A 15,477-nucleotide genomic window follows, 5' to 3' on the forward strand; every position below is an offset into this window, starting at 1 on the left:
TTTCTGTTGAAGCTATACTATTTTTAAAAATTTACTTATTTATCTTTAGAGGGGAAGGAGAGAGGGAGAGAAATATCAATATACGGTTGCCTCTCATGTGTCCCCTGCTGGGAACTGGCCTGCAACCCAGGCATGTGCCCTGACTGGGAATCGAACCGCGATACTCTGGTTTGCAGGTCCATGCTCAATCTACTGAGCTACACCAGCCAGTATTTTTTTAAAACTTAATTTATTTTAACTGTTGTTCAAGTACAGTTTTCTGTCTTTTACTCTCAACACAGCCCACCCCGCCCAGTGCACCCCTCCTTCCTCCCATTTCCACCCCCCTTAGTTCTTGTACTCCACACATGTTCCTGTTAACCCTTCCCCCTTTCCCCTGAAATACCCTCCCCTCTCCCCTCTGGTCACTGTCAGCCTGTTCTCTATTTCAGTGTCTTTGGTTATATTTTGCTTGCTTGTTTATTTTGTTGTTTAGGTTCTTGATAAAGGTGAGATCATATGGTATTTGTCTTTCACTGCCTGGCTTATTTCACTCAGCATAATGTGAAGCTATACTAATTATTAAATTACAACTCATCATAGAATGTCTTTCATACATAAATAAGAATATACTACTTACTACCAACATGAAACATCCAAAACATTTATCACATGAAACTTTAAAACTAACAAATATTTGTTTATTGATAATGTAGAAGAAAATAAGGTAAATATTTATGTTTAAATCTCCTACATTGTAGACAACAGGAAATTAAGACTTCACTATATTTTTAATTTTCACGGTCCTAATTTCTTATCAGAAGAGTCAAATATCAATACAAGAGTTGAACTTGATAGTTCCAAAGATTTTGATGATTATCACAAAACCACATGGGTAGATACTATGTGTATGTCAGTTTACTTACATAAAATGCACGCATATAAATACATTTGAATAGATGTGAGTTTGTGAGGACAAGGATATCAAAAAAACTTATTTAGAAAATATAATTGACACAGACCTTGACATAAAGCTAAAGTTTATTAAAAATACTGTTTTTGGCAATAATAACAAAAGAGAACAAATCTTGATACTGGCTGTTTGACCACCAGAAGCCCACTGCTTCAAATAGTATTGGTTTTGTTAAGAACTACTGGCCATCAAACTTACATAACAAAACCTAAAAAGACAGACTAAAGGCACTAAAGTAAAAATGTTTACAAGGGAACATCCCGCGGCGGCAGATTGTCTCTTCTTGATAAATGAAAAATCTTAGAAAAATAGTGGGGGAAGGACTTTTTCTAGCATCACAACCCACACAGTCTCATCAAATCACCATCACAGATTCTAAGGCCTACCAAAGACAAATTAAAAACTTCTTTATTTCACTAATAATGTCACTCATCACAGGCGTGGGGCAGTTACACTTTGACAATTCAGATGTAAATCCTGGGTTGCCTATGAGTATTCATGACAAAGGCATATTTATCATTTAAAACAAAAGGACATGACTTCTTGGTGTTCATATCAAAGCCCAGTGATGGATGAGGCCGTGCTAATCAAAAGACTGACTAGAAAGAACACAGATGTTTGCTACTTGGATTAAGAAAAGGCTATTTGCTCTTTTAAAACTTCCCCAAGGCTTATTTCAAACCGTTTTACATAGTTTGAAAAACATATCTGTTTTACATAGATATCTAAAAGTTAAACATTCCCAACTATAGGTGTTATAATATAACAGACACCAGGGGGGTATTTTTCAACTTCAAATTATAGAAGCAAAATTCCTGAAACCAAGAAAAGGTCGAACTGCCAGAGGGTAATAGTTCCTCAGATGTAACTCATAGAAGGAGTTCCATAGTTGGTGTTCTTTTTCTCAATTATTACTATTCAATCCAGACAATAAAGAGAAAGAAAGCCTACCATCCCACACTTTTACAAATAGCAAAACTGTGAGCTGAAATCAATGCTAGGAACTATAGGGTGAGCAAGGTTTAAGACATTTTTACCGCATTTGTTTCTGACCTCTGTGCCTTTGCTTTTCATTCCAACTGCTTTTCAAGTTGAAAGGCATTTAAAAATAGTTGTTTCTTTAAAACCTTAAACACAGTAAATTCTGGTGATTTTAGCCTTTGTCACTATTTTGGATGAGAGAGAACAAAAATAAGTGTGGCATTAAAAAGACAAAGGTATTTACAGTTGGATCTATTGATAGCACTTCCTCTCATTTCACTGATGAGGAGCTATCATCAGGGCTGGCTAATAGAAATCCAATGTACCAGGCCCTGCTCACTGGAGTGCCTTTCAAGATGCACAGGATCGGTTACCCTTCAGACCTGCAAACAAATGTCTGCTCTTCCAGGGCAGAAGTATTTCAACATTGGTTCCTGGGAGGTGATCTCTGCAAGGTCACCTTGAAGAAGCGTGATGATGGGGGGCGTTGAGGAAAGCCTACTGAGTAACTGATCTGTTTCCTGCCAGTCTTCCCTCTGCTCTTCAACTCCAGTGAAGTACACTTGTTGTGGATAAGTTTTTAATGGAGTGGTACGTGTCAAAAACAAAACAAAACAGTATGAAGCCACGTATGGGAGGGAGGAATTAGTTATGCATTGAGAGAATGTTAGGATAGTTGAGTGTCACCAGGTGAGCTAGGCTGGCAGCTGATATGCGCACTTCCCCTCTCGGTAGGATCACCTTCTTGTCAAAAGGACGGGTACATCAAAATCACCGCGATCTCTCTTTGTACCTATATCTTTTGTGCTTCTTGTGTGGGAAACCTATACGACATTAAATTGCCAACGGCAATTTAGGCTTGCAAGGACATTCTGTTTACACCACTGAGGCACATCTATACTTACCAGAGTTTACTTTTCACTAGTGAAAGTAACCATTACATGTCCCACTCAAAATATATACCTGCCTCTCTCAGAGGGAATTAAAAGTTGAATATTTCAGAGGGCTTACCACTCAATATATTAAGAGGTGTTATAGAATAACAAAAATCTTTCACCTTTTGGCCCTTTTGTGAAAAATTTACTGGGCGCCTAATATATTTAATATTCAGTAGCATGTGAGAATAATTTTTATGCAACTCCGATAGTTAGAAAGATAGATAACTCAATTATTAGATCATCTATCAAAATATTCAGATGTATAAGAGGCTACTAAAAAGATTGATGACTGAGAAAGTCCACTGATTCTCTAGCCATCATATTCATGCATTTGGCCAGACAACATTTTTCGCTGCCTTCACAAGCAAGCTTCATTACCCATCACTCCACTGAAAAGAGTTTATTATGAGGCTGCCATCTTGGCAAGACTATTATTTAGATGATAAATGCTGAGAGGAAAAAAGTGTCTACTTTTTTTTTTTTTAGGAAAAAGATGAGCTTTTCTGACAGATAAAACAAACAGCATCTACATTTCTAATTAACTTAAATTTGGCAGATACAAATATAGGTCAGTTAAACCTATGATGTTATCCTCTGTCTGAATTTTACCCTTAATTTGTAAAATGTAAATTAACTAATTAGAAGAAAAACAGGATGATATGTGACAAAAGGCTTCAGCTGGGTCTTTGCTTCCTGACATTTATGATCAACTGTAATAAATTATTGCCTTTTTAAATAATTGATAGAATACATATATTTCTTTTCTCACCACAATGAAAGAAATTTTAGCAAGAATTTATAAACGGAGGCCAGGAACTTAGCAGAACAACAGAACTCTGTGGTGCACTTTCTGAGAAAAAAAATGTATATGAAAATGCCATAATGTTAGAAGTAATTGGGTTAATTTATGCCTATGTACCTAGGGCAAATTTAAAGGAAAAGTGTGTAGACATTAAGTCACTGGCAAACCCAGTAAAAACATTATCAGGACCTAACCCTTCCCCTGTCATTTCAAATGCATCTGCTGTGTACTCAAGCAATTAGTGACAACAGTGTGTGTGTGGGTGCACACGTGTGCCTGGATGCTATGGGGGAGGGGGGTTGACAACATTACATGGGGAATGAGAAAAGAATTTGACCACTTGAGTTTCAGCAAGAAAACCTGTCACCGTTCAGTAAAACCAATCCATGTAATAGTTAGGTGAAAAGAGGTTTTCAGCTATTCCTATGTAGATAAAGATACGGCATTGAGAATACAACCGTAATGTCGGATACAGGCATCAGTTAAACATGACATAGATCCTGAAAGGTGAGGCCTGTGGGGGTGGCCATGCTGTGGCACACGGGAGTGTGTGTGACCAGGCCCCGGGCAGGCAGGGCAGGATCAGGCTGTCAGTTTTCATAGCACACAAACTCAGAGGTCTAATCAGAATGAGGAATACCAGGAAATTGGAGCTGAAGCCTTGTGGCAACCGAGACAGGAGCTGAATGTGCTCTGTACTGAGGATCGGTTTCCAGGGACAATACATCATTTGAAAAAGTGGCGAAAATAGAAAGAGAAACAATTCAAACAAAGGTGTATGAAGTCCAGAATTCTACTGGAAAGGTCAAAGGTAATGTAAAATAGGTGACTATTTAAACAACTAAGTACATCAAGATTTCACTCCTAATTTTAGATATTTCACTAAAATACTTTTCTTGGATAAAATATCTTAATTTAGCAGAGAGTTATCACACTTGGAAATGACATGATTGAAATACGTGAATACTTCTTTTTCCAATATTATTACAAATACATAAAGGTTTCTAGATTTTGCAAAGTGCAATGTTGGTGTCTGAGAACATACTACACTTACTTTATATTTTCTAGTTGTGGAGACAGCAAGGAAAATCTTGCTGAATAGCTGCTCCTGATGAATAAGTATTTAGCTTATTACTTTTATATTTTAGAAACTCATTAAGAGTAAACATTTTTCTTTGCATCTCTACATCACGATGATATTGCATTAAGAAATAATATGGGTAACTAGTCAAAGTTCCATTTCACAGTATATAAATCTAACACGGAATATATTTATACATGACTAATAATTCTCTTGACAGCTGTCTGGCCTCCACCTAACTCTTCAGCCTTTCAACACTTGATATACCTCTGAGGCCGTGATTTCAAAAGATTTACCTTTATGTACACTAACTTCGCACTTTAGAAGTAATTTTCAAACTTTGCACTCCAAAGAACTGATTTCTATGACAAAGCTAAAGACTGTAAAACAGCATCGAGACCTTCTGGTTGGTTTATTTTTTCTCATTCAAGCTTTAATAATCATCATTCATATTTATAATTTTGAAAAATAAATTTAACTTCTTTAATTAAAAGCTTTAATAGTTCCAGGTAATGTCTCAGCAATCATTTATGTTCACGTAAAATTTTAAATATTTCTGTATCGAAGGCAGTGTGTTCCATGTTTGAGTGTGCTTACCTGTGGAGGGACAGAAAGGTAAAGAGCGTAACGCAATGAGTGTCGGGTAATCTGACTGCACTGGAGTCCCTCCGTATCTCAGGGAGGTCGGATTGCCTCGGCGCTACACTGGTGTGTCAGAATACATCAACAGATGTGTTCCTATCACACGGCAGGAAGAGGAATGACCTTTAAATTCTTTATGTTTGCGCTGCTGATAGAGCTTTGGACGTGGGGGTCTGCATGAATGGTTTTCCAAAAGGCTTGGCAAAGGCAATTCCCAACGTTTCTTTCCAGGGCGAATGTTAAAAGCCCTGGGTTCCTACATTTTGGTACAACTTTCTAAATCCTTGTAACTCATTATGGGAACTAATGTTAGATTAACAGCTATCAATACTCCAAATAATTAGATGCAATGCAACTAGACTAAAATTACTTCATAAACGTTTAAATGTGAGAGATACAGGTTGGGAGGCAGTCAACTTAGAAATAGTTTTATTCACTCTAATAACAATACTTATTGTTAATCAATTCTTTAAACCTCATTATAGCTGTCATATCACAGTTGTCTTCTCTCTTTTCCTGTCCATAAAAATAGGCATTTCTCTACTTTTCCCATCTATGAAAACTCACTTCGCTTATTTCTACTGAGAATAAACCCTACCTCAATCCATGATCCACCACTTGGATTACTATCTCATAACCCAGTAGTGCTTGGACATATTGAAACATGGCAACTAAAGTTATTACTAACCTACATCAGTTTCTATTCTCAGTTCTTAGCATCACCAATAGCATCATTATTCTTCCCATCACGAATATCAAAACCTCAAAGTTATCTTTGTTCCATACCTATGACATTGAGATGCTTACCAGGTTCTGTAAATCCTGTCTTTGTTACCTCTCTAAGTCTATGCAGTCTCCTTCCTTTCCCACCAGCAGTGTTATTATTTATGAATTAATGGACTATTTCAATATGGACAACTGTGTTAGCCATGGTGGTCCTATCCCCAACTTTTTGTTTCCGTCCACTCTAAGCACTGCTACCAGAAAATTCATTCTAAAGCTAGGTTTTGAATATACCACTCTTCTATTTAAGAATCTCCCCTGGCTTTCCAGCTCTGTGACCTTAACCTGGGAATGTAACATTACTATGGCTTTCTCATATGAAATGAGGCTGAGATACTAGTATCTACCTCATAAGACTGTTATGTGGATCAAAAAGGATAATACGTGTACCCGTACTTAAACCAGTGCACTGAACATAGTTGGTGCTCTGTGTTAGTTAGGTTTGCAATCTATGTACAAGTGTTGTTTCCTACTAGATTGAGTTAAATTCCTTGAAGGCAAAGCTAGATTTTGTTCATTTCTGTATGCTCTGAAATGTATAATATGCTGCCTCTACCCAGAAGGAACTAAATATCTACTGAATGTAGTCATATATCTGTATGACTACTGATGGACCACTCTGCTAGATGTGTTGAATTAGGGGTATGTAGTGGTAAAAATACTCATTTCACATCAAAACAATGAAAGACAATAGGAATGATGAAATATTTGGGGCTAGTGATGAGTTCAATATGATACTGCATACAACCAATTACTTCATTTTCACCACTTTCATAATCAATATAGAGCGCTCTGAAAATACTATAGCTGAAGATATCAAGGATGACTGTGATGAGCCTTACTAATTAAAAACATCTCCTTTAATTAATAACATTTGCATAGATTTAGAATTTATGATAATTTGGAATGAGCTGTTAGAGACGCCATAGGACTGAATTTAAAATTGAGAGGTAGTGGAACTTCCGGTCAAGATGGAGGCATAGGTAGACACACTGTGCCTCCTTGCACAACCAAAAGAAGGACAACAACAATTTAAAAATGAAAAACAACCAGAACTCACAGAAAAAAATCAAACTGTATGGAAGTCTGACAACCAAGGAGTTAAAGAAGAAACATTCACTCAGATCGGTAGAAGGTAAGGAGGGAGACCAGCAGCTGGGCAGACAGCACTCACAGCAAACCAGAGGTGGAGGCCTGAGGCAGGCAGGCTGCAGCTGGCAGACCAGGCGAGGTAGCGGCTGGCAGAGAGGGCGGTCACACATTCACACACAATTAAACCGAGAGGAACACCTGGGGAGTGAGGCCGACCACACAACCCAGGGGCCCAGTGCGGGGAAATAAAGCCTGAAGCCACTGACTGAAAACACCTGTGGGGGTTGAGGTTCCAGGAGAAACTCCCAGCCCCACAGAAGAGTCTGATGGAGAGACTCACAGGGTGTTAAAATGTACACAAACCCACCCAAATCGAAATCAGCATCAGAAGAGCCAAATTTTCTTGTGAGAAGTGGAGGATGTGACTGAAATCTGGTAAAGAGCAGAGCAAGTGCCATTGTTCCCTCTCGGACCCCTTTCCCACATACAGCATCACAATTCAACCGCATGGCTTGCCCCACCCTGGTGAACACCACCCTGTACTACTAATAGGTGGGCAAGACACACACAAAAAATGGTCCAAATGAAAGAACAGATCAAAGTCCCAGAAAAAATACAACTAAGTGACGAAGAGGTAGCCAGCCTATCAGATGCACAGTTCAAAACACTAGTAATCAGGATGCTCAACAATTGTTGAATTTGGTTGCAAATTAGATGAAAAAATACAAATGTGGATGGGACATTTGAGTCCCATCTAACTGGGACTCAAATCAATGGAGTGGACCAGAAGGAAGAAAGAAACATTAGACCAGAAAAGAATGAAGAAACAAGAATTCAAAAAAATGAGGAGAGGCTTGGGAACCTCCAGGATATCTTTAAACATTCCAACATATGAATTATAGGGGTACCAGAAGGGGAAGAGGAACAACCACAAGTGGAAAACTTATTTGAACAAATAATAAAGGAGAACTTCCCCAGTCTGGCAAAGGAAACAGACTTCCAGGAAGTCCAGGAAGCTCAGAGAGTCCCAAAGAAGTTGGACCCAAGGAGGAATACACCAAGGCACATCAGAATTACATCACTCAAGATTAAAAATAAAATGAGAATCTTAGAAGCAGCAAGAGAAAAGGAGGCTGTTGCCTACAAAGGAGTTCCTATCAGACGGTCAGCTGATTTCTTAAAAGAGACCTTATAGGCAAGAAGGGGTTGAAAAGAAGTATTCAAAGTCATGAGAGGCAAGGACCCACATCCAAGATTAGTCTATCCAGCAAAGCTATCATTTAGAATGGAAGGGCAGATAAAGTGCTTTCCAGATAAGGTCAAGTTAAAGAAGTTCATCATCACCAAGCCCTTATTATTATATGAGATGTTAAAGGGATTTATCTAAGAAAAAGAAGAAGATAAAAATATGAACAGTAAAATGACAACAAACTCACAACTATCAAAAACCAAACCTAAAACAGAAAGAAAAACAAACTAAGCAAACAACTAGAACAGGAACAGAACCACAAAAATAAAGATCACATGGAGGGTTATTTTTTTTTTAATTAATTAATTTATTTTTAGAGGGGAAGGGAAGGAGAGAGGGAGAGAAATATCAGTGTATGGTTGCCTCTGCTGGGGACACACAATGTATCATGTGTCCCCTGCCAGGAACTGGCCTGCAACCCAGGCATGTGCCCTGACTGGGAATCGAACTGCGATCCTCTGGTTCGCAGGCCCGCGCTCAATCCACTGAGCTACACCAGCCAGGGCACATGGAGGGTTATTAATAGAAGAATGGGAGGAGGAGAGAGGGGGAAAAGGTATAAAGAATAAGTAGTATAAATGGTAGGTAGAAAATAGGCAAGGGAAGGGTAAGAATAGTATAGGAAATGTAGAAGCCTAAGAACTTATATATATGACTCATGGACATGAACTAAAGAGGGGGGATGTGGGTGTGTGCAGGGTGGAGAGGAGTGAAGGGGGAAAATGGGACAATTGTAATAGCATAATTATATGCTATTATAATATGCTCATATATATATGAGAGGTAGTGATGGTTAGCAAAGCAGCCAGCTACAGAAAAGAAGAAATTGGCAAAAGGAATACACAAGTGGAAGTAGGAAAAAGTTAACTTTTCTGGTACAATTCTTGTGAAAAAATAAGGGTGAATAAGACATAGGAAACATCCCAGTGTTAGTAATTAAAGTTGGAAAGGGAGTAAAACAAGAGAATGGAATGCACTCATATCATAAGAGTAGACCAAGAATGCAAAGAAGAGAACAACAAAAACACAAAAGAATATAAATGCCTTGTGTTAATAGAAAAATGGAGTTTATAGTTTAGTTTGTACACGAACATGACTTCAGAGTCCACAGAAATTAGAAATAAAGAATGCTGGCCATTGCTAGTATGTATCCACATAGATTTCTGTCTTATGAGAAGAGTATGAGACATATTGACTGTATTTGTGGCTCATTTTCCATACTCCCCATGAGTGAGAAGAGAATGAGCAAGGACAATGCAGCCTCATCACCTATAAGGCTCCAATTCCAGGAGACTTTTGAATGATATCTAATAGCAGAAGATATTAAAAACGGGAGAACGTGCCTCTTCCATGGAGAAGGAGAGAAAAGGGAGAGAAGGGGCATAACTGCCACCAACAGGGCTCTATCTTACCACAGATGGCCCAGCTTTCCCCTAGTGAGTGTCATCAAAACAGGACCACCGAAAGCTGCTTTCTCACAGACATGGGCTCTTAAGGTCAATCTCTAGCTTTAACCATTCCAAAAGCCTTCCCTTTTGTTGGGCAAAAAAGTAGTGATTGAATATCCTGTTCCAATCTTTAGGAGTCTGGGAGAAAGAGTTAGAATATGTGGATGTCTGTTTGAAAGAGGGATACTACGAGAAAGAAACCCGAAGGTTTGCATAGTACTCTCATCAATCATTCTATTCATAGTTGGGGTTTAAGAAAATTTGTTTAGGGTGACTATGACGTCTATAAATTAAACAGCATAAATAAGATTATAGGGTTAATGTTGAGCAAGATCAACTGGTTTACAATGTGTTAAATTATGTGTTAAAATCATAATTGAGAGAGATCTACTTGAGGGAAAGATGGGATAAGAAGGATTAGATTTATTCTCTTACCAGAAATAACTTAAAAACCAAACAAAATAGATGACGATGGACATCAAGCAGTGAGGGACAGTGATATCTGAGTGATGAGAAACAAAAGAGGTGAGCTCTTCGATTGCCCCAGCATGCTCCCTGGAGAGTTTTCAGGTTGCAAGGTGGGGAGGAGGAAGGAACCTAGGTGAAACCCAGTGTTCTCTGAGTTGAGAGATGCCACTGGAAGAATGGGAGGACCAGGCAGTTAGTTTGTCATTAAACAAACCTCAAGAATTGTAAAGCAATTCAAGTTTGTTTCTGATCTCAATGGAATTAAAGTAGAAACCAGTAAACGCAAGATATGTACATTTTTCCAAATATTTAGGAAGAAAACGGCATACTACTTAATAGCTGATGAGTCAAAGAAGAAGTGAAAAGAATAATTAAAAAGTGTTTGGAACCAAATGAAGATGAAAACATAATATCTTGTGAAACACAGTATTTTAAAGCAAATTTACAGCACTTCCTATATTGGAAAAGAAGAATGGTTCAAACTGATAACTTCATCTCTCCACCATAGGAAACTAGAAAAAGAAGAACAAATGAAATGGAAACTAAAGAGAAGAGATTAGAGTAAATCAATAAAAGAAAAAAATCAATAGAGAAAATCAATAAAACTAAAAATTGGTTCTCTTAAAAGACCAATAAAATTGATAAACCTTTAGACAGAGTGATCTGAGAAAAAAGACAAAATTATCAATATCATGAATGAGAAAAGGGACATCACTACAGATGCTACAGATATTAAGAGCACAAAGAAACACTTTGAACAAGTTTATGACAACACATTCCAGAGTGTAGAAAAAATGATCAAACTCTTTGAAAGATGCAAATTACCAAAGTTCTCAAGGAAAAAATTAGATAACCTGAGTTCCTATATCAGTTTTTGCTTTGAAATTTAGAAACAAATTTTATTTACATTGGAAACATACTTTCTAAAGTATTGACTTTAGCAAACTATGGCTACACAACAATGCATTGGTTTTTCCATGCTAGAATGTGCATTAGACTCAAATACAAAAACCATGAGACAAACCTCTATCCTTCAACAATTTCAGCAAAGACAGAATGCCTACTGAACAACAGATGCATTTGCAAAGGATGGGCTGTTTTACTTCAAGCACCATAAAAAAGAAAAAAAGAGCACAAACCATGGGTTTTCAGGTATACACATGAGAGTGAACTTTTTGCACTAGGAATCAGAGCATTTTATCACCTAGTATTAACACCTAATTTGAAAATTGTGTAGTGTCAAAGAGGTAGAACCCACCAGCATTCAACAATGTTGTCAATGAGGTAGGAAAATCTTCTAATGAATGTTTCTTCTTTGTCTAATTACTGCATACACTGGTAGCAACTTTGAAATGAGATAAGGCACTTGCACTCCTTTTACTTTCCATTTGAAACAAAACAGAAAAACTGAGACATAAGCCCTGGTATACACTGACATTTTTAAAGAATATCCATTATATAAGAAAAGACTAAAACCAAAAAGACTGTTTACAGATACCAGACATAATAAGTGAGTGATCGGTAGACCCTCACAAGGCTTTGTGGTGGTGCTCAGCAGAAACCACTTCGTAATCACCGACAGTAAACACATGCAACATTCTTTGCCAGATGTTTTAGGAAATCACACAAATAGGGCAATAATAATGCAAAGCTCCTTTCATGAAGGGGAGTATCTGCCATCATTGCTCCAATTCTTAGGACTAATCTCAGTAGGTGTGGCACTCCATTACCCTGGGACTTGGCACATCAGGGTGAGCCAAGAGAACCTCAGCATACTGAGGCCTCTCCAATTTGTAGAGTTGCTGAGTGCCCAGCATCATGCTGAAGTATTCTTCCAGTCAGGCAATGACTTCACTCACTGCATATCCCTTATTGTTGGCATTCCCTTATGATGTCCTGCAGCTTGCATACTGGCATCCATATTTTTCTTAGCAAGGAGTTTAAACAGCTGCTCTGTCTGGAAAGTCAGTCTCAGGCCTCTGTAAGCCATCATTTTAATTCTTCAGGGAGCTTCACTTTAACTTCCACTCTATTATATGTCTCCTTGCTTTCAACAGTGGGGTCAGCTCTGACTCTTTTCTTTGCAGGTGGCCAAAAGGTTTCACTGGTACTGCCACCATGTCCGTTTCCAGGAGCCTGCTGTGGTGTTTTCTTGTCTTCCTCATGGATCCTGAAGGGCAGTTATCTGCAGAGTGACCCTCCACCCACCCTTCTGCCCGGGAGAGGTGGTTCCAAATTCTGCTGTAGACCAGCTGTCTTCTTTCTTAAGGAGGCCCCTCTCATCTCACGTCTCTGCATGTTGCTTCGAGGTGGTTTTCTGAAGCTGTCTTCAGATTGTCGTCACGAGTGAGAACCCTGCTTTCTGGAACTCATTCAACCCTGTTTCTTTTTCAACCAATCACCCCTTCCCTTCTTGTTCTTCCGAGAACTCCTACTGTTTTCTCAGATGGAATCTTACAGATCTTCTGGGATGGTCTGGAAGCATGAGACGGGAGACAAAACCCAAGATTCTGTAATCAGGGTCAGATCTTCTGATCCCTACCATGCAGCAAACTCGGCTTTTCTGGTAATGGCTAGCAGCTGATGTGTGATCACTGCTGTCCCTTCAACAGCCGTAGTCCCTGTATCTTTCAAAGTAACTGATTTTGTAGTTAAAAACCTTCCAACATGAGAACGGACCCAGATGGCTGGGCTGGGGAATTCTATCTAACATTTAAGGAGGAAATAATAACAATTTTATACAAACTTTTCTATAAAATTGCAGAAGAGGGAATACTTCTCACCTTATACCATGAGGCCAGCATTACTCTAACACCAAAACAAGACAAAGTTTTAAAAAAGGAAAAATAAATCACATACCATTATCACTCATGAACATATATGTAACAATTCTTAACAAATTCTTAGCAGATCTGATCCAAGAAAATATACAAAGGATATTGCTTCCTAAACAAGTGAGATTCATCCCAAGAATGCAAGGCTGGTATGACTTTCAATAATCAATCACTGTAATTCACCACATTAACAGATTTATAAAAGAATACCCAAATGACCATCTTAATAGATGCATACAAAGCATTTGGCAAAATCCAAACTCCACTTTTGATAAAAACGCACAGCAAACTAGGAACACAAGGAAGTTTCCTCAATCTGATAAAGGGCAGCTAAAAACCTGTGGCTAATATTATTTTTAATGATGAGAGATTGAACACCTTTCCCCTAAGATCAGAAGAAAGGTAACAGTGTACATTCTCACCACTATTGACCTTTATGTAGGAGATTCAAGACAGCGCCATTAACAAAAACAAAGAACAACAACAACAACAACAACAAAAAAAAGAAGATGAAGAAGCACTCAAATTGAAAAAAGGAGTAAATCTGTCTTTATTCACAAATAACATGGCTGTCTATACAGAAAATCCTATGACATATACCAAAGTATTAATAAATGAATTGTACACAGTTCCAAGATGAGGTAAGGTCAATATATGAAAGAAAGCAACTGTATTCTATTATAGTCACATGGACACCTGGAAATTTAAACAAAAGCTACCATTTTCAATAGAATCAGGAAACATAAAATTTATAGGGGATCATCTAACAAAAACTGAGAGATATGTATATTGAAACTGTAAGGCATTTCTGAGAAATATATTAAAAGACCTAAATAAATGGAGAGATGCAGTGTTCATGGATCAGAAGACTCAATATCAATTGAGTCTTCAATTAAGATATCAATTCTTCCCAAACTGATCTATAAATTCACTCTGACCCCAATAAGAATGCCAGCAAAAATTTTAGGAATTTTTAGTGCTGATTCTAAAATGCATATGGTAGTATAAAGGGCCTATAATGGGCAAAAATAACATTAAAAATAAAGTTGGAGAACTTCATACTATCTTCATTAAAAATTATAAGGTTACAGTCATCAAGACAATGTAGAATTATTATAATGATAGACAAATTCATTAACAGAATAAAATAAAGAATTCAGAAAAAGGCCCACACATACAGGGTCAACTGATTTTTGACAAGGGTACAAAACAAAGGCCCTTTAGGAGTGACAGGACAGCCTTTCCAGCAAACAGTTCTGGCACTATTGTATATTCACACATGCAAGAAAACAAATTTTGATTCATATAGAAAATTAACTAAAATGTAAACTTAAAATGATAAACATTTTAAAAGACAAAGAGGTGAAAATCTTTGTGATTTCTTTAGCTCTTTAAATCTTTAAGATGTCTTAGATGTGATATCAAAGGCAAACTCCATAAAAGTAAAATATTGATAAAATGGACTTCATTAAAATGAAAAACTTCTGATCTTTGAAAATCACTGTTAAGAGGATGGAAACACAAGCCACACAGTGGGAGACAGTATTTCATGCCTGACCACATATCAGATAAAGGACTTAATGCAGACTCTTTTTTAAATTGCAAAAATCAATAATAAGAAAACACTCAAAAAATAAGACCAAGTTTGGAACAGACTCTTCTCCAAAGAGACAAACAGGTAGAAAAAAGCATATGAAAAGATTCTCAGTATCATTTGTCATCACTGAAATACAAATTAAAATCACACTGAGACGCTGTTATACAAATATCAGAAAGTCTGCAGTTAAAAAGACTGACCATACCAAGTGATGAGGAAGATGGGAAGCACCTGAAACTCTCATAAACTACTGATGGCAATGTAGAGCGGTACAACCACTCTGGAAAACAGTTTAATCTTTCCATAAAAAGGTCCATGTGCACTTACCATATGTCCCCAAAATTTCATTCCTAGGTGTCTGCTGTGAGAAATAAAACCATACCAAGATTTCCACATGGCCCTATGAGCTTTATATCTAACAGCTAGAACAAAAAGCAACCTGCATGTCCTTCCCCAGGTGAACAGATAAACGAGTAGTGGCAAAGCTACTCAAATACTTCTTAGCAATAAAAAATGAACTATTGATGTAGTCAACAACGTGAACAAATATTGAAAAACTATGCTGAGTAAAAAAGCCAAACAAAACAATACATGCTGTGTGATTCCATTT

General features: G+C 37.6%; 1 protein-coding gene and 1 pseudogene across 3 annotated transcripts in view; both read right to left on the bottom strand.

The window, feature by feature from the left end:
• The window catches only part of CDIN1 (CDAN1 interacting nuclease 1), a 218,416-nt gene that overhangs the window by 80,670 nt on the left and 122,269 nt on the right, over window positions 1-15,477 (bottom strand). The window contains exon 11 of one of the 3 annotated variants that reach the window (XM_037056121.1): window positions 12,728-12,911. The exons of the other annotated variants lie outside the window; for them this stretch is intronic. Coding sequence (XP_036912016.1) covers window positions 12,827-12,911 — 85 coding nt within the window. The 3' untranslated portion in view covers window positions 12,728-12,826. Of the gene's footprint in view, window positions 1-12,727; window positions 12,912-15,477 lie in introns of those variants that run through there. 3 annotated transcript variants of the gene reach the window in all.
• Window positions 11,862-12,809, bottom strand: LOC118993621 (mortality factor 4-like protein 2; annotated as a pseudogene).

This window comes from Sturnira hondurensis, unplaced genomic scaffold (genome assembly GCF_014824575.4).
Source record: "Sturnira hondurensis isolate 20B ecotype Veracruz unplaced genomic scaffold, ASM1482457v3 Scaffold0008782, whole genome shotgun sequence".
Taxonomy (NCBI): domain Eukaryota; kingdom Metazoa; phylum Chordata; class Mammalia; order Chiroptera; family Phyllostomidae; genus Sturnira; species Sturnira hondurensis.